This window comes from Prionailurus bengalensis, chromosome D2 (assembly GCF_016509475.1).
Source record: "Prionailurus bengalensis isolate Pbe53 chromosome D2, Fcat_Pben_1.1_paternal_pri, whole genome shotgun sequence".
NCBI lineage: Eukaryota > Metazoa > Chordata > Mammalia > Carnivora > Felidae > Prionailurus > Prionailurus bengalensis.
The window spans coordinates 61,496,555-61,517,511 of record NC_057351.1 but is presented as its reverse complement, the minus strand read 5'-3'; the positions used below and the strand labels follow the sequence as shown (position 1 = coordinate 61,517,511).

Genomic DNA, 20,957 nt, shown 5'->3' with positions numbered 1-20,957 from the left:
TTGGGTCTCTCCGAAGAAGTCTCTGGCAAAAGGGTTAAGACAAAAACAAACAGACAAACAGGCCCTGGTTTTTAAAAGGAGAATGTTTTGCTCTTCTCTATAAAACAATTATAGCAAACCTAAGCTCCACAATAAGGGAGCCAAAGGAGGAGGACTGAGATGAATGAGTGACTGTTAACTTGGTGCCTTCTCTGCTTGGCAAGGTTTGTACTCCCAGCTGCTTCTTTCTGATCTGAAAAATGAATTTGCAACTTTAATAGTTGGTAATTGGTGAAGATGGCTAGTAAGGCCTATGTGGCTGGCAAAGCTGTTCTCTCTTACTAGCAGGTGGCCCAGAGATCACTTTTTGTGGAATTGGCTATAGGGGATAAGTTGCAAACAGCTTCCTGAGAAATGGTGTGCCGCTTGGAACGTTTAGCAAATTAAACAGTTGGTTATAAAGGAAAGATTCCTCCCTAAGCATTATAGCTACCATTTAAGTACATACTTGTGCCAGATATTGTGCAAAGTGTTTCTGTGCTTATATTGCCTCATTTAATGACAGCTACTTGCTTTACATATGAAGAGTCATGGGCTGGAAGGGGTATATGACTTGCCCATGGCCACTCAACTAGTAAGATGCAGGGCTGGGATTCAAACCCAGGTCCTTCCACTTCCAAGCTCTTGACCAGTCACTATTCTCTATGTCCTGGGTGTGCTTGCTGCAGAGTGAGCTTGACCAAAGATGTACTGCCTGGAGGTTTGCTATATGAAATGTGGGAATACTACCTATACTAGAGTGTTTGCATTTCTTTAAACTATATTTCAGGTTTTGTATGGTTTTATCAATTAGACATTGATCAGCTTTGTCCTTTTTTGGGCACTTAATAAAGTGTCACATTCCTACAGTAAAGGTCTTGCCTAGATTAGATTATTTTCGGCTACTTTTCACTTAACCTACCCAAGTTTAGCCAGCCACCTAGTGGCCAAATCTGGAATTGCAGGCATAGTTACCAGAAGGGAAAAATTGCAGGCTTTGTAAACACATATCCATAAAGTAACCATGCAGCAACAGTCATCACAGTTTAGTAAACCATGGTTCAACAAGGAACTAAAATTGAGGAAGAAAGAAATCCTACTTTACCTTTGTTTCTCTCTGTGGCCCTAAACCAGAGAGTTTTCATTTGGGGCACCAAATAGAGCCTTAGGAAACATCACATGGTTTTACTTGCTCATTCCTAAAACTTGGTGTGAGAGGAATTCTGAGCCTACTTCGCTGTTCCTGACAGCTCTTCCTCCAAAATTAGGATGGTCTCCTGTGCATTGTAGTAGATTGCAGTGTGTTCATTCAGATATGTTCTCATGGGGGCATAAGAACAAGTCCTAGATCCTTCTGAGCCTGAGTTTCTGCATCTGGGAAATACTAGGATTGGACTTGATACTGTCTGGGTTTTCTCATAGTCCCAGTATTTTGCAATCTAATAGCTTTTAAGACCAAAGGGATAAATGTCCAATGATGAAACATCATACAAAAGAGAAAACATTTAGGGAAACAGAGGTCTTGTAGACCCACCTCACATCCCACTGCATTGACAGAATATGGCTTCCTCTGTATAAGGCCAGCTTTGTGCCCTTCCCCCCACCCCTCATTTCCTTTGGAAAGCGCAGAAAGCCCCCTTGTCTTGAATGCTTCCCTGCAAAGGGATCCTGCTGAAAGACTGCACACACAGCCAAGACTTTGACCTTCACCTTTGAACCCCTGACTTACTTGGTGAGAATGAGTTTTTATCCTTCTCTCTCTAGGTTTTGGTGGGGGTGGGGAGAATCTAGCTAGGGTTAGCAGGAATTCAATGAAAATATAAATAGAAACATGGTCTATAAATAACACTGCCCCCAAAATATCTGGAGACATGAATACCGGCAGACAGCGGACAGTCACAAATCATGACGGCCTGGACAGTGAGTGAGCTTTGTTCATTTGCTTTGGGGTCTCTCGGGATACTCCAGACTTGCCAGTGGGTCCTAGAGAAACCCTGTCTCTTTCTGGGCTCTAGAAACGCCTTCCTTGTTCACTGCCCTCACACCCATCTTCTCCTAAACCTGCTTTGTGAGCAGATACATGTAGTGGAGCAAAGTAAAGCTGCCTGGAATCGGACCCTAGCTTTTAGTCTCAGTACTGTGTGACCTGGGGAAATTCAGAACGTATCTCTGGGCTTTCTTCCTCTGTGGTCATGGGGATTTTCAAACCTGGAGTTTTGAAGAACAGGAACCATGCCTGATTTTATCTTGGTTAAGAGGGTAGAGTCTAGTGCCAATCCCTGTATTGCCGCCTCTAGCTGTTTGGCCTTGGGCAAGTGACTTAACCTGTATACTTCAATCTCCTTGTTAAATCGGTGGGATAATGGTATCTGCTTTGTTGAACTGTTGTAAGGAGTAAGTGAGTTAATATTTTCAAAGGATTTAAACCAGTGCCTAACACATAGTAAACATATATAAGTGTTTATTAAATAAAGAAATAGGGGCGCCTGAATGGCTCAGTCGGTTAAACATCCGACTTCAGTTCAGGTCATGATCTTGTGGTTTGTGAGTCCAAGCCCCGCGTCGGGCTTTGTGCTGATAGCTCAGAGCCTGGAGCCTGCTTTGGATTCTGTGTCTCCCTCTCTCTCTGCCTCTCCCCCATTCACACTCTGTCTCTCTCAAAAAATGAATAAACATTAAAAAATAATGGTGATAATAAGGAAGGAAGGAAGGAAGGAAGGAAGGACGGAAGAACGAAAGAACAAAAGAAAGAAAGAAAGAAAGAAAGAAAGAAAGAAAGAAAGAAAGAAAGAAAGAAAGAAAGAGTTACCTGGTACATAGTAGTAGCTGCTTAACAAAGTTATCAAGTGAATGACTGAATGGGACCAGAACTGCCTATCTTGAGTCAACAAGGGTAATGTAATAAGATTGTGTGTCAGTTCTTTCTAAGCCCAGGATGCTTTAAAATGTAAGTGGGGTTTTTATTCTTACCTGCTGGTGTGGCAGTCTGGCAGGAGTTAGGTACACTCCCTCCTTGTCCTCATCCATTATTTCTGCCTTGGACACGCTGCATTTTGTTTGCCTGGGAGAAATGCCTGGAGCTCGTGCATCTTGGCAGGTAGAGAACTGCTCGTTCTGAGGCATTGCTCTACAGTAGCACCAGCCTCTCTGTGTAGTCTCATCCCCCATACCCTTTTTAGCATGACACCCGCATTTTGCTTAGTGCCGGCAAAGTTCTTTGCTAGCAAAGCCAGCTCTTACATAGACCAACGATGGTGTAGCCTTTTGCTATGTGCGTGCCGTAAACATAAGAGAAAAAGAAAACAAAGCTCCCTCCTCTCGGAAAGCAGCCTGAATGCTCCAAATATGTCTGATTCAGGTAACCCAGGGGCTCTCTCATGAGCAGTGCTGGGCCTGGGTCAGTGACCTTGTGCTGTGGAACAAATTACATCCTCCCGCCCCCAATTTAGCAGCTTAAAACAATAGCCAACATTTCTTATCTCAGAGTTTCTGTAGGTCAGGAATTCAGGAATGGCTTAACTGCACAGTTTTCATACCACATCTCTTGGGAAGTGATGGTCCAGATGTCAGCACAAAGCATAACTGGGGACTCACTGGGCAAGACAGCTCACTCACGTGACTGGCAGACTGGTGCTGGCTGCCGGCAGGAGACCTCAGGTCCTTGCCATATGGACCTCTCCATAAGATGCTTGAGTGTCCTTACAACATGGTGGCCAACTTCCTGCAACATGAATGATCTCAGAGCAAGACAAGAAGGGGGCTGCGATGTCCTTTACAACCTAGTCATGGAAGTCACCCTGTCCATGGGGAGGACACCCAGGGTCCTGCTGCTTCACAGATCAGCCCTATACAGTGTGAGAGGGGACCGTGTGAAGTAAGTGACCTGAGGTGTGCGTCACCAGGGGCCACCTTGGAGGCTGACTACCACAGGCTCCTCTGAAATGGTGTCAATGGTGACAGCTCTTGTTGTGGGGTTAGGATTGGGGTAGAAATTAGAAGTAGGAAAGACAGCTGAGTATGGGGCCCAGGGGAATATAACCTGTCGGTGCAAGAGCTACACAATCCACCCCAGAACCAGGCTGCTGGACCAGCTGCCCTGCCGAGTCCCAGCCTGGCTGCTAACTCACTTCGTGAAGTTGGGCAAGCCATGGCCCTCCCTGAGCTCAGCCTTGACCCCAGAGAGTAAGGGGTCTGGACATGATGACCTGATCTCCTGGTTTTAACCCCAGGATCCATTTGGACTGTGGTAGCTGTCCACACTGGTGAGAACACGGGCTTGAGCTTGTGCTACGAGTGTCCCACCAGCGACTAGGCCCAAGTGTGCGGCCCGCCCCCTGCCGTGCCGTCCCCGACCCTCAGTGTTAAGGTTTGAGGGAGAAGTGCTTTAGAATGGGCTGATGGTGCCTGTGTTCCCCCCACTCCCCCAGGTAGACACTGTGGTCCTTGGCCTTGACGGTGCAGGAGCTCCGGTGTTTCTCAAACAGTACAACTTGAATGGCTCTGCTTTTCTCTGTGTGGTCCATGTGATCAAACTCCAGTCACCCATTCAGTCTCTTCTAGTACCACTCATAACCTGCACCCGTAACCTCCCAACGCATTCACTTTACTTTAGCTGGATCCTGTTATCTCTGGACCTTTGCTCAGGCTCTTCCCTCCTTCTGGAACATTCTTTCCCCTTCCCTTGCCCTGGCTCATTCCCACCGCGTTTCAGGCCTGTCCTGCCTCCTGTGTATCCCCGTTGTAACAGATAACACTGCAACGCAATGCCCACACAGACTGCATCCCCTGAGAAGCAGGGACTGTGTCTGCGTGGTGCATCATCACACCCCGGCCCCCAGCACAGCACCTACATTCAGGAAGGCTGGATTGTCGGTGAGTGCGTAAGTGGTGCTGGGTGACCGTGCTCATGGGGTTGGGCTGGGGTTAAGACGTAGCTCTTGGGGGAGCACCTGGGTGGCTCAGTCGGTTAAGCATCTGACTTCGGCTCAGGTCATGATCTCACAGTTCGTGGGTTTGAGCCCCGCGTCGGGCTCTGTGCTGACAGCTCAGAGTCTGGAGCCTATTTCAGATTCTGTGTCTCCCTCTCTCTCTGCCCCTCCCCTGTTCACGCTCTGTCTCTGTCTCAAGAATAAATAAACATTAAAAAAATTTTTTTAATAAATAAAAAAAGACGTAGCTCTTGGGGAAGGCAGACCAAGAGGATACACAGAGAAAAGGTACAGAGAAAAGAAGGAATAGAGCAAACTCATTAAGAGCCTAGGCGCTTCCAGACTGCCTAAAGAAAGAGGCCATGGCACATTAAATTTCAGCTCTGCCGCTTACTCATTTTGTGACCTTGGGCAGGTAACTCAGGTCACTTTTCCAAAAATCAGTTCACCCATCCATAAAATGGGAATGGCAACAGTACCCAGTACTTAGGTCATAGATTGTCATCAGATCAAATAAAAGAATAAATATAAAATACATAGCACAGTGCTTATCTCACACCAAATACTTGGTGAATGTTACCTATTACTTTTATGACGCTCACTACCCTCGCCGGAGGGTGGGGAACCACAGCAACTGTGTGGGTGGGAGGGTGCTGAAGAGAGTTGACTGGGCTCAGTTCTGCCAACAGAGCCAAAGCTCAAGAAAGGCAGTCTTTGGGGGACTGTGTCCACCCAGAGGGAGCCAGGCAAACTTCCCTCTGGCTGGCACGGCCAGGCCTGTGGTTGTGCGGCTGTTTTCCAATGGGCCTCTACATCCTGGGGATTTTCCTCTGCTACAGACCATCAGAAGTAAACTGTGTCTTTCAGCATCACCCTTGGGACCAGGGCTGCCCCTGCCTGTCCACAGCCTCCTGGGCTGGCTGGGCCTTTCTGTTGTGTCACTGTGCCTTGGAGGCCCAGTACCCCTGGCCTGCCCCCCACCACTGGCCCCTGCTGTGGGCCAGGCCACAGGGAGAGGCTGCCGGAAAGCTCTGCCCAGCGTCCCACCGTCCCCTTTCCTGAGGGCAGCCTCCCCTGGCAGGGAGGAGCTGGGGCTGCTGGGGCTGAATAGGGCCTTTTATTCTCTGGCTCTCACAGGGAGGGTGCTGAGCCACTGCCCACCACGCCCGCCACACCCACATCCACACGGTGGGGACAGCTTGGCCCTGATGCTGGGCTCTGAGTTAACCACACTCTCTGGCCCCACTCTGTCTGGGTCCTGGAGGGCGAGCCCATCCCACCTGTGGCCCCCAGCATGGGCAGGGTGAGCTACACGTGCTAGTCCCCTCAGGGGTGTGTGTCTGTGTGTATGTGACTGTGTAAATGAGAGAGACAGTCTAGAGCGAGAGGGCATCAACACACACATACACACACACACACACACACACACACACACACATCCATACATCCATTCAGCAAATGTCAACTGGGGACCACTGTGTGCCAGTCCTTGTGCTGGGCCCTGAGGATACAATAGTAAATGAGACATCATACAAAGAGGTGAGACCATTACACATCGCAGTGAATTCTGGGGAGGAGACAGTGGAGGGCTGGGAGAGAGGCAGAGAGACCCAGTACTGCTGAGGCCTCCCCATGCGTTCATCTGAAGTATGGAAGGCGATATCTGTGCAAAGGGCCGTGGGGACTGTGTCCTGGGAGAGGGGACGTATGCACACAGGCCCCGTGATGGGAGAGACCTGGGCGTGTCTGTGGTGATGCCCAGCATGGCTGGCATGATGAGACCTGATTGCAGAAGGAGGCATGAGCCACAACCTGCGGGGCCTCTCGGGCCACAGAAAGGAGTTTAGATTTTATTCTCCACGCACTGGGAAGTCACTGAAAGGTTTAAGCAAGGTTTCATTTTAAGAATGTTATTTGGGCTACTGGGTGGAAAATGGACTGGGAGTCAGACAGATGAAAGGTCACCGTACGACTCACGGGCTGTTAGCCAGACATGGAGTGATCTGGCCTTTCCCTTCTCTGTAACAACAGGCACTTTGTGTCAGACCCTTCCTGCGTGCCCCGCTCTGTGTGCTGTGCTTGTCCCGCGTGCTGCTTCCACTTGGTGTCTCAGCCCTGTAATCCCACATGGCAGATGAGAAGGCTGATGCTGGGGCCTGTTAATGTCCCCAGGACAAGGGTTCAAAAGGCCCGGGCCTCTCAGCTCTGCGACCCACCCTCTGATCCTTCTGCTGGCAGATGAATGGTCCTAGATTTTGATTTTTTTTTTAACCTTCTCACTGGACCAAGAATAGGAAAACACAGCTGGAAGGTGAAATCAGACCAGTATGACTGTGGCTGAGAAGGTCAGTGCCTTTTGCCTTTGCCACCTGGCCCACCATTAGTATACATATTACACCGGTTTACCAAGCACTTTCTAGGCTGTGCTCAGCCGTGTCCAAGCTGAGCTCTGAATGAGACCACAGCCTTTGCCTTAAGGAACCCCAGTGGCATCCAAGTGGCAATTGTCCTCAAGTGTGGCCACTTTAAGCACTGTTATAGTTAATCCCAAATCCTCTCCCTTCCCTGGAGCTATCTGGCACGTCTGAGGTCATCCACAATGCTCTATCTACCTCCCAGGGTTGGACTGGGCCGGGCCAGCCTATATTTCCTGCCAACCCATGGTGCTCTCGTGGCCAACATCCTTCCCTAATTTGATATCTACTGGGAATCCCTAGATGCCGGCTTCCTTCTAGGTGATTCATAAGACCTGAGCTGCCCTTGTCTGGCAGCGTGTAGTGAGAACGTGTAGCTCACTATACGTTCTCTCCAAAGTGAGAACATATAGCTAATGAAGTATCTCCAGTCTATATCAGGGCCGAAGACCAACCCTGGGCATTCTCCAAACAAGGGACAACAAGCTGACAAATTCAGAGGGTTTGTTTCTGTGAACACGGCTCTTCCCAAAGCTAATGCTGTAGGTAAGCATTTACCCTTGTTGACAACAATTAATACAAGTATGCTCACATTTCACAGAAAAGGGACTTCATTCCAGGGATCGAGACTCACTGTGCCCTTCAATTTGCTGCAACTTGAATCAAATCATAAAGCATATATTTTTAAGTAAGTCTGGAGAAAATAAAAGTAAATGCCATTGAAACAATGAATGTGTCAGTGCCCCCTTCTCTGTGACACATACCACCCAGGCTAGAGTTTCAACATCCATACTAGTGTAGAAGTACCAACAAACCCCAGCTAAAATCTGCTCTGGTGTAGTGAAGGTCTTCCGGGGTGCAGGTGATTCTGTTTCTTGACCTGGGCCCTGGTTACCTATGTGGGCTCCATTTGTGAAATTCATTGAGCTATACACATGCATGTGCACTTTTCTGTGTGTGTATTATACTTCAAAAAGAAAGGAGTTTTAAAAAAAGGAAGGAAAGGGGCGCCTGGGTGGCGCAGTCGGTCAAGCGTCCGACTTCAGCCAGGTCACGATCTCGCGGTCCGTGAGTTCAAGCCCCGCGTCAGGCTCTGGGCTGATGGCTCGGAGCCTGGAGCCTGTTTCCGATTCTGTGTCTCCCTCTCTCTCTGCCCCCCCCCCCACCCCGTTCATGCTCTGTCTCTCTCTGTCCCAAAAATAAATAAAAAACGTTGAAAAAAAATTTAAAAAAAAAAAAAAAGGAAGGAAAGCTAAAACAAAAAAAATTTTTAAAAGGGTAGGGGCACTCTTGGATGACTCAGTTGGTTAAGCATCCGCCTCTTGATTTCGGCTCAGGTCATGATCCCACAGTTTGTGAATTCGAGCTCCATACCAGGCTTTGCGCTGACAGTGTGGAGCCTGCTTGGGATTCTCTCTTTTCCTCTCTCTCTGCCCCTCCCCTGTTCTCTCTCTCTCTCTCAAAAAAAATTAATTAATTAAAAAAAAATTTTTTTAAAGGAAAGAAAAAATTGTTCTGGTCATAGCTCTGTAAGGCTGCTCGAAAAGCCTTCAATTCTGTTTGATTCAGTCAAGATGTATTAAAACCTCTGATGTGCCAGGACTAGGTGTTTTCTTTGTAGCAGACACCCATAAATCCCATGGGGCCCCATTGAGGATGGGGGAATAAAAGATTTTGTTCTTTTAAGACTGGCTCTGCACTGGGGAATGGGAACCTCCAAATCAGAATTTGGAAAATCATTTTTCTCTCCTGGATGTGATGGTTCTTACTGTAAGCATGCTGTGGCTGCAAGAGGAGTTAAGGTTTCCATCTGTGGCGAAAGCCCCCTGGGTTTTTTCAAGAGTGTTTCCCTGAGCATGTGGGAGATCGGGCGGAGAGTGCCGTGTCGGAGGCTCGCCTGTGGGAGTCATCCTAGCGCCCCCACGTGGCCGGGTCAAGTAAGTAATCTCTGCCTCTGTTGTGTGTTCTGTTCTCTGCTCTCTGCTCTCTGCATTGGACTAATGGAAGAGCGTCCCAAAGGAGAGAAATGGGAGCTGCGTGGGAGACACAGTGTTTTTAGGGGGCGGGGGTTTGAATAAGGAAAGGTTGCTACAGGCTGAAGGGAGCTAGTGTCTGGCCTCGGGTGGGGAAGATAAGTGACAGAGGGTGCCAGGGAAACACTATACTGCTCAGATCCCAAGCAGCCAGTGAGGAGGTGGGCGGGACCAGGCTGTACGCCCACCCCCCATGCTACCCCACCTACGTGACCTTGGATTGTCAGCTCATAAGACATCCCATTTGCTCAACGTCTGTGATGGGCTGGGCTCCGTGTTAAACGATTTTGTACATCAGTTCATAGACTCCTCCCAATAATCCTCTGAGTTAGGCATTACTGTGCCCATTTTGCATTTTGAGGAAACTGAGATTCAAATAGGTTGGGACTTGTCCCATATCACACAACAGTAAATGGCAGGGCCAGATGTACTAATCAGGAACCTCTCGGTGACAAGGACTAGATCCATCTCAATCTGGTGTAAGAAAAATGGGGAAGTTTATTGGCTCATGTAATTGAAAACTTCAAGGGTAGTGGTTTCAGGCGTGGCTGGATGTAGGTGACCAAATCGTGTATCTCTCTAGCTCTCAGCTTTGCTTTCTTTGGCAATTTCATTCCCAGACAAGCTGTCCCAAATGGTGGTGGCGATTTGCAAAGATATTTCCTAGCAACTTGGGGTTTACAGTGTGTGAGTTAACAGCTCCTGAGGAAAAAGTACTTCTCTTTCTGGTAGTTCCAGAAAAAGTCCCAGGCCGATTCTCCTTGGACCAGTTTGGGTCACACGCCCATGGCTGGACTATACAGATTGGTAACTCCAGGTGTTTGGGGTGAAGTGAGCCCCACTGAACTCACACAGCCTGAGAATGAAGGAGGGATTGTTCCTCAGAAGAAGCTCAGGACACTGCAGTACAGACGCTCGCAGGCAAACCCACAGATGCCTGCCATGCGAGACTCTAAGCCAGAGCTGTGGGGTGGAAGCTAATTATTCCTTTTCTTCCCTACAGGCATTGCCTGCGTCTTATCACTCTGTCTTAGTCTGGTCGGGCTGCTGTAACAAAAAACACACAGACTGGGTGGCTGATAAACCACAGAAACTTATTTCCGACACTTCTGGAAGCTGGAAGTCTGAGACCAGGGTGTTCGGGTGGGGGTCTGGTTGCAGATTTCTCACTGTGTCCTCACATGATGGAGACCACAGGGAGTCTGTGGGCGTGTCTTTTATAAAAGAACTAATCCCATTTGTGAGGGCTCTGCCTCCAAAACCATCTCACTCCCCAAAGGCCCCATGTCCAATATCATCACATTGGGCATTAGGATTTCAACATGAATTTTGAAGGGCTCAAACATTCAGACCATAGCACACCCCATGAGCATACATACATGTCACTTTTTGCAGGCGTGGGGATTCCTCCAATAACCTTTTCATCTTCTCTCCCCAAATTGGTTTGGCAAAGAAGAGGCTCTCCTGGGTGCCGCATCAGCCAGCAGAGCCAGAGAGGACCCCCTTTCCACTCAGTCGGCTCTCTGACCCACAGAGCTTGCCTGCCCGCTGACAGCTCCAGAGACTCTCCACCCACTCTCTCCAGACAATCCTCTGACCTTCCTGAGGGTATCAGACAACACCCACATGCATGGCACTCGCTCAGTGCCAGGGATTGCCAGGGACAGAGGGAGTATAGAAAGTTATCCCTGCCCTCAGGGCGACTGCGGTCCGTTTAGGGATACAAGACTGTCATGAGTCAGGACAACTCTGTAGACGTCGCCATAACCCCCTGTAGCGGGTTGAAGAGCGGCCCCTATGTCCACATCCTAACCCCCAAACCTGTGAGTATGACTTCATTTGGAGAAAGGGTCTTTGCAGATGTCAAGTTGAGGATCTGGAGATGAGATCATCCTGACTTTAGGGTGCGCCTGAACCCAAAGGCAGGTGTCCTTATTGAAGAAAGTCACAGGCAGGTTTGAGACACAGATGGAGGAGGGGAGGCCGTGTGAAGACAGAGGCAGAGACCAGAGTGAGGTGGCCACATGCCAAAGAATATCTGGAGCCCCCGAAAGCTGGAAGAGCCAAGCATGGATTGTCCCCTAAAGCCTTAGGGGGAGCATAGCCTTGCTGGCACTTTCAGACCTCTGGCCTCAGACCTGGGGGAGAATATATTCTGTTGTTTTAAGCTACCAACTTTATGGTAATTTGTTACAGCCACCCTGGGAGACTAATGCACCCCTTCCCTTTTTGTCCTTAGATCCAATTAGATGGGTGGGAGCGTTGTTCATGGAGAATGAGGCCTCTGCACCATGCGCTCTGGGGCCTCTGGGCCTGCTGTGGCTTCTCCTGTTTCTAAGGCCAGTCCCCTGTGATGGTCCAGGTTCTCTGGACGGCCGTGAAGGGGGAGGGTTGAGAGCATCTGCACCCTGGGAGGCCAGCGTGGCCTATGTATCTAGGGAACCCCTAGGGAAGGTGAGAGGGGGCCCTGGGATGGTGACTCCCTGACAAATTCTCCAGGACAGCAGAGATCAGGGGCAAGAGTGGGGTGACTGCCAGAGGGTCCTAGAGGCTGACCAAGGAGGGCAAGACAGACATTCAAGGAAGGCTTCATAGAGGAGGCCTTGGGATGGAGAAGGAGGCCCAAGGCACTTCAAAGAACACCAGACTCCTTTCTGTGGCTTACAACACAGCTACACGGCCTCTCTTTAGTCTTTCAACTTTGCTCTGTAGTTGCCTCTGGCTGAGCACTCTTGCCCCAGAACCTTACATGACTGGCTCCCTCTCCTCAAAGTCTCCACCGAACTTTCCTGACCACCAGCTGAATTCTCCTGCCCCCTAGGCAGGCCCCTTCCCATTACCCTTTTTATTCTTTTTTAGAGATGGGAGGAGACACATATGTGTAACCAAACTACTTACTAGATATGAAAATTGTATCCTGTGTCCCGTCCATGCACATCCTGTCCCCAATCTAAATGTAAACACCTTGAGAGCAGGGCCCCGTCTGTCTTGTTCACTGCGGTCTTAGCACCTGGAGCATCAAGATGGTGATGGAGGGATGGGTGGCACTCCAGGTGGCAGAAAAAGCAAGGAAGAGGGGGTCGTTTGAGGAAGTATACGTGCTCACATACACACTGTGAATCTTGACGAGGAGAGGCTGCCAAGATTACATCAGTTTGGACAGACCAAAAGAGGCCCTGAGACTAGTAGTCCTTTCCTATTACTTCTGGAGACTACGCTTTCAAATTGCTCTCCATACAATGGGTACTTGCCCATCTGTAGGAACACATACCCGGTTCATGGAAATTGCCAGACTCTTCATGGCTGAGCCATGTCCTCATCTCTCAACTTCTTGAAACAGTTCATTCTGCAGAAGCAAGTGCCAATTACTAAGACCCATCAAGTACCACTGAGATGCCTCATTATATGCATAGTGTCCTGGGCGGGAGGAAGAAATCCCTCTGCCACCCAAGCATGGGGACCTTCCTGAGTCAAGGCCCCAGCTGTGTGTCCTGGCTCAGAGTGGACACTGCCGATGAGAAGGTCAGGCGACACGGGGGATTGGGGCAAAGATTGATCTCCCTCGGGTGATGCCCACTGACTTGTGGCGGATACCCACCCAACCAGAGCAGGGGTGGGGGGATAGGAAGGACAGGGAGGTTTGCTGTTTCAGGGAGCTCTTTCTTTCCAAAGTCCACGAGACACTGGTTCCCGCTCCTTCCCACTTTGCTGGTTCGTTCACTGGGTCATTTGTATCTGGTAGGCAGAGACCTTGGGAGGACCGCTTGTATGTGGTGTACCATGGCGTGTCCCACCGTCTGTGGTTATGGCTTACGTAGTTCTCAGTCATCCCCCAAGGCGGCTGATCCCTAGACCATAGCAGAGCACCTAGCATGGAGGAAATGTTAGTGATGCTCCCATCACACGCAGAGTAAAATCCTAAGTCCTCACCATGGCTCTCAAGGCCTCACTTGATTGGACCCCAAAGACCTCTCTGGATTCATTGCCTTCTGTCTCCCTCTTACTATGTGAGCTGTAAAATCCCAGGTTGAAATCTCAACTTAGCCACTTAGTGGCTGTGTGACTTTGGACAGTCCTCTCTGAGCCAACATCCCCTGTGCAAGGTAGGGATAATAAAATTACTTGCTTCAAAGTCATTGTGGGGATTAAGTGAGAGAACCCAATGAAAACCTCTTAGCCTGTGCCCAGCACGTAGTAAGCACTTGGCTACTATTACCGCTTGTCTCGCCCCTCCTCTGCCCCTCTCAATTCCACCATGCCCGCTGTGCAAATCTTAGGACTTCTAGAGGGAGCAGCCATGGAGCCACAGCCCTTTGGTCTCCAGATGAGAATCCAGAGGAACCTGCTTCAGGGTCATGCAGCCAGCCTGTGGCCCAGGCAGAACTTGAACCCAGGACTCCTGCCAAGGCCCCTGCTCCTTCTGGTCCCACCTCCTCAGCCCAGCCCAGAGAAGCAGCAGCAACAGGGACCTACACTTATGTGCTTGGACCCTGTCAGGCTCGACAACTTTCTTCTCCACTTCCAGGAGTGAGTTATGTCCTGAGGTCTATTTTATGCCCTGTGTGTAATCTTCCTTACGATGCTTATCATATTTCTGGGGCAGTATCTGCATGGCTTTGAAGACTCTGGCAGGAGCTATAAACGGGCTGAATTACATTTACAAGAGGCCTTCAATGCCCTGTGGTCTCGGCTTCCTTAATGGGGGTTTTCCTCCTGCTCCTTTTTTTCTCTCTCCCTTTTAATACAGTCACCGGTTTGGCTTTCCGAGTGCGGTTTGGATTCCTAACAGAGAAGTCAAGACCATAGAATCCCTTCCAGATCTTCCCTCCCTCTTTCCCCCTCCTACCCTCTGCCGCTTGTGCCAAAGCCCCAAGAAAAGAAAACGTTGCTCCTGTCAGGATTTCAGCGGGAAGGAGAGAAACCCTGTTGGGATTCCAAAAAATCAGCCGGGAAATGGCTTGTACAGAAACTCTCCTCTGACTCTGCACCTGAGCAACAGACCCACAATCTTTGTGAAGGGTCCCAGAGGCACGGTGGCCTCATTTGCAGGGAGTGGGCATGAGGGGCAAGGTGGGGGTCCTGTACTCATGTGAGTGGGAGCCCACCTACCTCCCCACCTCACCTACCCCCATCCCCCCCTCTGCCAGTCTTCTGCACCGTGTGGAGGCCTTAACTTTTCCTCAACTATTTGCTTTTTGGCGGTTCTGTCTGCAGCTGGATCAAGTGATCTCTGCAGGTGATCTTATGTGATCTGTGTATCTTATGTATCTGTGTATCTCAGGGGTACCAGACTCAGGGGTTTGGCCAGCCTTGAGAGGGGCTTGTTTGGAGACGGAGGGATTTTGTCTGCCATCTTTTCCCTTTCCTTTCTGTCCCTTGGATGAGAAAGGGCAGGAGTGCTATTTTTGGAGGATGGATAAGTCATGTTTCATCTCCTTTCAAAGGAGCGCATGGCAGAGCCAGGTCCGTGGGCCCGGGTCCCTACTGTGGTCTCTCCTTTGGTTTCCTGTGCTGCATAGACGAGTCCTCCAGGTTCCTGCGAGCTACCATTTGATCACTGGCGTCACTGGGACTGCGCGATCTCCAGCTCTTGATGTATGAGGTTCAGGTAGAAGGCTCAGAAACCCTGACCCAGGGAGTTCTGTCGTTTTGTCAGTCCCGAGAGCAGGCCTCCTCACGCTATGTGTTTATTTGCACATGTTGTCCCCATGGCTGTACGCATATGCTCCCGCAGCACGCAGGCAATAAAGCGACAGGCAACCAAAAAAGGGTAGGAGGCACAGAGGCCAGGAATACCAGATCTGTGACATCTTCCTCCAAGGAAAAGAAGCTGTCTCCAGTGTCTTGATAAATCATGTTTTATCTCCTTTCAAAAGGAACACGTGGCAAAGCCGATTTATCTTGATGACATTGTCCAGTCTGCACAGCATCGTCCCTCTGACAGGGAGATGGCCTGTCTGCCTGGCTTCGGAGAGGAAGGGAGGAAAGAGAGCTTGAGGGACAGTCCAGGAGAGGGAAGTGAATGGGCCAGCAAGTACCTATGGGGCACCTGCTGTATGCAAAGCCTGTATGCAAAGGGTGTGGGTGCCAAGGGGAGGAAGGAGGTAGTCACATCTGATGTGGGGGGATGAGGGGCCCAAATGGGAAGCAAGTCACACATGATAAAATGACTTAGATGCTCCCCGGTCCGACTGGAGCAGGGCTGGTGACCAGTACTTCTGGTGGCCAGGAACTCAGGCTCTAGCCTTCCGAGGTCCACTGCCCTTGACCTCTGTCTCTGGAGGCTGCTCATGGGAAGGACTGGGAACTTTGCTGTAGCCACAGGAGCGTACTCGGCGGGAAGTGCCAGAGATGTCCTGGCACTCTCAGATGTTCACAAGCAGGAAGTTAGTGACAAATACCCCTCACCCTCAGTTGGGATACCTCTGAGGTGTAGTCCATATTATCCCCAACAGACCTGAGCTGTGGCTACCCATAGGGGTGAACTGGCTGGGCAATTCTTCCTTCCCTTCCCTGTCTTCCCTTCCACTCCCCTCCTGCTATCTTCTGGGATCTGCTCCCAAATAAACCACTTACATGCCTCATCTCTGGGTGCCACCGGGGAAACAACTTAAACCAAGGCAATGCTTCGTACTTCCCTGGGGCCCGGATAGAAGAAACTCAAGTGGATTGACATGCAGTCTGTGTATCTGTTCACATGAAATGGCAATTATCTTAATTAGAACTCCTTTAACGCAAGTGTAAAACTCCATCTCCAATTAGTTTAAAAAATGATTTTATTGCTTCATACATGTGAAAAGTACCAGGTAGACCTTGGGTTCCAAACAGCTATATCCAGCTTTCAAATGATGTCAAAGGAATCTGCTGTTCTTCTCTTTGCTCTGCTTTTGAACCATTCGGGAAGCATTTACTGAGCCCCTATTTCGTTCCAGGCACAGATCCTTTCTCTCAGTAGGTTTCCTTCTCGGACAGTAATAAATATGGCCACTAGAAGCTTCAGGCTTTCATCCTGCCAGCTTAGCAACTGTGGGAGAAAAAAAGCCTCCAGCAGAAGTCTCAGGGCTGACCCTCATTGGCTCAGATGGGGTCCCCTGCCCATCTCTGAGCCAATCACTGTGATTCTGGTTGGCTGGGCTGGGTCACAGCCCAGTAGGCTGGGCCTACTCTTGTTGCCAGGGGGTGTGGTTAGAAAACCCCAGGGACCGGGAATGGAGGAGGGAGGCTCTCCAGAGGGAAACTGGGCAGACTTGAACAACAGATGTTTGTTACAGCCATGGGCTGGGTTGTGTGTATCCTAGGATGTGTCAGGCCCCTGATGGAAGGGGGCTCACATGTATCTGTAACACACAGCAGAATGAGGTGAGTAACTTAGGAATGGACAAAGTATGTGGATGTTCTGGAAAGAGGAAGTTGCTCCTAGCTCAGCTAATCAAGGAAGGCCTTCTAAAAAGGGGACATTGGGGGTGCCTGGGTGGCTCAGTCAGGCGTCAGACTCTTGGTTTCAGCTCAGGTCATGATCTCATGGTTCGTGAGTTCAAGCCCCACATCAGGCTTCGTGCTGACAGTGTAGCCTGCTTGGGATTCTCTCTGTCCCTCCCTCTCTGTCCCTCCCCAGCTCATGCTGTCTTTTCTCTCTCTCTCTCTCTCTCTCTCTCTCTCTCTCTCTCTCTCTGTGTGTGTGTGTGTGTGTGTGTGTGTGTGTCTCAAAATAAATAAACTTTAAAAACAATGAAAGGGGCATTGACTCAACATCGATGGCCATGGGGCATAGAAATGTTAACTGTGTCAGGACTTGAAAGTCAGACCAAGGAGATCAAACTCTGAACTGAACCGGCTGAAAAGGACTATACATTGATCTGGTTGTTAAAATTGAATTCAGCAAGCTCAGAAGAGCCTGCTGGGAAAGTCTGAGGGGCTGGCCTTTCCTGTAAGCCTTGCCCATACCTGCAGAGGGGTGTACCAGCCCATCTGCACAGTGGCCTGCACTGTTGGAGGCTGTGTGTACAGAGAGGCTGGAGAAAAGTCAGGCTGGGGCAGCTGTGCTCCCTTGGCATTGGCCTGTGCCCGCCCTGGAAATAGCCACCCACCTAAACTAAGAATAGGAATTCCTGCCTGACTGGCAGGAAGGAATGCTGATTTCTCAAGGAGGGATGGGCTTGAAAACCAAACATGGCGTGTGGGTTGGGCCGTCCTTTGTATTTATTTGTGAGGTCACTTGGGAGCCACACCCATGTCAGGGCATCGATTCTGCCATTAGACCCAGACAAGGTGATTTGGCCAAGATGGCAGCCTCTGGGGCTGCTCCTGGGCCCCAGAGGTCCTGGGCCCTCAGCCTCGGGCGCCTCCTACCCCCTGGGAGAGGTGACTGCTCCTCTCTTGTTTTCTTGACAATGGGCAGAGGTGGTGGCACTTGGTAGCCAGCTAAAATGCTGAGAAGCTGAGGGAGAGGGGAATGAGTGTAGGTGGCCCAGGTCCCATGGCAGCCTTCCCCAGAATCAACCGGCTCACGAGCGTGTGTCTCTTCCAGGCAAAATCCTCTTCCGGAGAAGCCACATCCGGGACGTAGCTGTGAAGAGGCTGAAGCCCATCGACGAGTACTGCCGGGTAAGGGTGCGTCTGCAGGCGGGGAGGGGCCGGTCCCTCTGCCAGAGAGTCTGTCCATCTGTGAAGGAGAGCCATCTGTATAAAACTCTTGGCTGTGGTTTAGCAGATGCATCCTGACACCTGGCATTTCTTGGCCAGAGGGGTGGGTATGACTGTCCCTCAGGGAGGGGTCGCTCGTGACTGGGCCACCCCCTGGAGCACATGGGCCTTGGGATCACAGCTGAGACTTCTTTTGGGACATGTCCATGTTTACAAAACACTATTTTAAATCACTTCCACCGGCTCGGGAGCTCAGTTAAGGTGTCTCCTGCTGAAGGGATTCTGTATGGGACTTTTTGCTTGACACAGGAGAACTGTTTCTGTGAATTCCTTTCAGGACGTTGTTGGAACCAATTCTGAGTTCAATAGTATCTGAAATATCGGAAATGCATATTTGTTTATTCACAGAAGTGTTGATGGTCACGGATGTTTGTGCACACGTTTTTATCGATGCAAGCGCTCACTCTCACAGACACACAGGTGCATGTGCACAGGTGCCTCAAAACAGCCACTGCCAGGGGCGCCTGGGTGTCATTCAGTTGAGCGTCTGACTCTTGGTTTCACCTCAGGTCATGATTTCACGGTTTTGTGAGTTCAAGCCCCTGCATTGGGCTCTGTGCTGGCAGTGTGGAGCCTCCTTGGGATTCTCTCTCTCTCTCTCTCTCTCTCTCTCTCTCTCTCTCTCTCTCTCTCCCTACTCTGCTCCTGCTGTCTCTGTCTCTCTCAAAATAAATAAATAAATAAACTTAAAAAAAAAGAACAACAGCCAATGCCAAAGAACAGATGGGAGAGTGACCACGGGGTCATGAAACAGAGTCCCTTCCTCTTTCCACTTTGATTAGAGCCTAGGATCCCGGCAGTGAAAACGGCCTGGGCACCAGACCTCTGGACAGCGAGGCTGCCTGGGTTCAAAACCCTCACTAGCTGCATGAACTTGGGCAAGTCACTTAACTTTCCAGAGCCTCAATTTTCACACCTGTGTAATAGGGAGGAGGACAGTGGCTCCACAGACGGTAGTCGTGGGGATGAAAGGAGCAGGCACAGGCCAGGCACCAGCACAGTGTCCGGGAGAGAGGAGGCATTCAGGAGACGCTGGCTTTTGATGATTATTATTAAAAGGCGTAAACAATACACTGTTACCACTGGCTTTGATGGAAATGGGACTTCTTAGTTCAGTGAAACTTGTGGAGTCTGACTCAAGACCCTTGAGGAGAAGCAAGTATGGGATAGTTGCAATGCTGGCATTAGGACGGGAAGAGCTGGGATCAAATCCCACTACCCCCCACTAGCTCTGTGACTCTGGGCGAGTTACTTTACTTCTCTGAGTCCCAGTTGCCTCCTCTGGAAACCAGGGTAAAGGCAACTCTTGCAGAGTTCACGAAAGGCGCTGCATAAGAGAATATGTATCATAGTGTTTGTCACTTCTGAAATGCTCTGTCCCTGCACGGAATTGTTGCTGCACAGTCCCTTGATGCACTAGTGTTTTACGATTCAGAAACACTACGTTTGGCAATAAAAATGTTTAAATAAGAATCAAGTTGCTAAAGGTATTAACTGGTGTCCCCAAGCCCATAGGAAGACAAACACTCCCATATAGTCTCCATCAACCCAGGTTTCCATTTTGTGACTGTCCCAATTATACTCGGTCACACTGTCTGCCTTAACCTAAAGAGAATTCCCGCTGATGAATTGTCTGACACGAGAAGCTCCTCTTCTTCGGATCAATATTCATTTTTCTCTTTAAAGAGCATTTGCCATTTCCAGTTCAGTTGATGGCTGCCGCCCGAGCTTTTATTTCTCTTTATTCCTCTCCCAAGAAGTTAAATAAATGGGCAAAGCTAATGGAGGAGGGGGCAGAGGGGGGGAGGCCTCTCCCAGCTGGGGATTTATGGCTCACATCAGCCTCAGCCTCCTGGAGCTGGTGGAGCCCGAGGCATCTGCAGTGGAAATGCCATATCCTAGGCCATCCGGAGGAGGAAACTGATAACATCTTATCTCCTGGGATCAGGCTTTGAACAGGACTCCTGAATCAGGATGATAGTCAGGGGGGGCTCTGGGGCCCCAGTGGTGCCCAGTTGGTGGCCAGGGGAGCCATTTAAGTGGAGTCTGCAAGAGGAGGGGCCTCCTAACCTGATTAGCACAGAGCCAGGCAGCAAGGAGGAATGTCATGGGTTCACCAAGCAGCCAGCCATCTCACAGGCTGTAATTTACTCTGAGAATGGGGGGGGGGGGGGGGGGGGAGGGGGGAGGGAGGGGGTGGCGGAGGAGGGAGGGGGAGGGCAGTGCAGAAGTGGCCTTTAATTCTTCGGAACTAGAAAGCTGGGGCCTGTGGTATGATTGTCTGAGACCTTGGAATGACCTTGGAATCATCATTAGGGATAGATAAGCCAGCAACGGTCCATGGCCACTGCCACCCAGCGTCATGCTTCACAGCTCTGCCTCCCGATTGTCCATTCTGTGGCCACTCAGGATCCGAGTGTCACTCCTCATCACTGGCCCCCACCATGAATTCCATGGTCAGTGCCATGTGCAGTCTGCTGCATGGCCAGCCGTTCCCTCGTTCATGTCTGTCCCTGGACACACTGCTGGGAACCTCTGGGATTTTTGTTTCCAGTTTCCATATGCAGCTTTGCTTGGCTGGGAAGCATCTTCCTTGGACTGCTGGCCAACGTGGGCTCCCAGTCTGGGATTTGCTGGGCATTCAGATGCACCCAAAACTGTGAAGCTGGCTCTGTGCACAGAGCAGCCAGCTCCTGTGCCAGGACTCAGACGCGGAAAGTCTGACCGCGCAGTAGACCTCCCCAGACTTCGGGCTCCCTGCCCTCGCCGGCCAGCCAGTCCCTCTGCCCAATGGTGGTTTCACAGCCCAAATCTCAGTGTTAATTTTAAACATATATGGGGCAGATTGGATGAGCGTCACG

The 20,957-nt window shown here is 50.2% G+C and overlaps 1 protein-coding gene across 4 annotated transcripts in view; it reads left to right on the top strand.

Moving 5' to 3' along the window:
• Positions 1 to 20,957, top strand: part of SH3PXD2A (SH3 and PX domains 2A) — a 242,221-nt gene that overhangs the window by 102,284 nt on the left and 118,980 nt on the right. For 3 of the 4 annotated variants that reach the window (XM_043597432.1, XM_043597433.1, XM_043597430.1), the window contains exon 4: positions 17,921 to 17,997. In XM_043597432.1, coding sequence (XP_043453367.1) covers positions 17,921 to 17,997 — 77 coding nt within the window. Of the gene's footprint in view, positions 1 to 17,649; positions 17,755 to 17,920; positions 17,998 to 20,957 lie in introns of those variants that run through there. The other variant, XM_043597434.1, reaches the window with a different exon arrangement.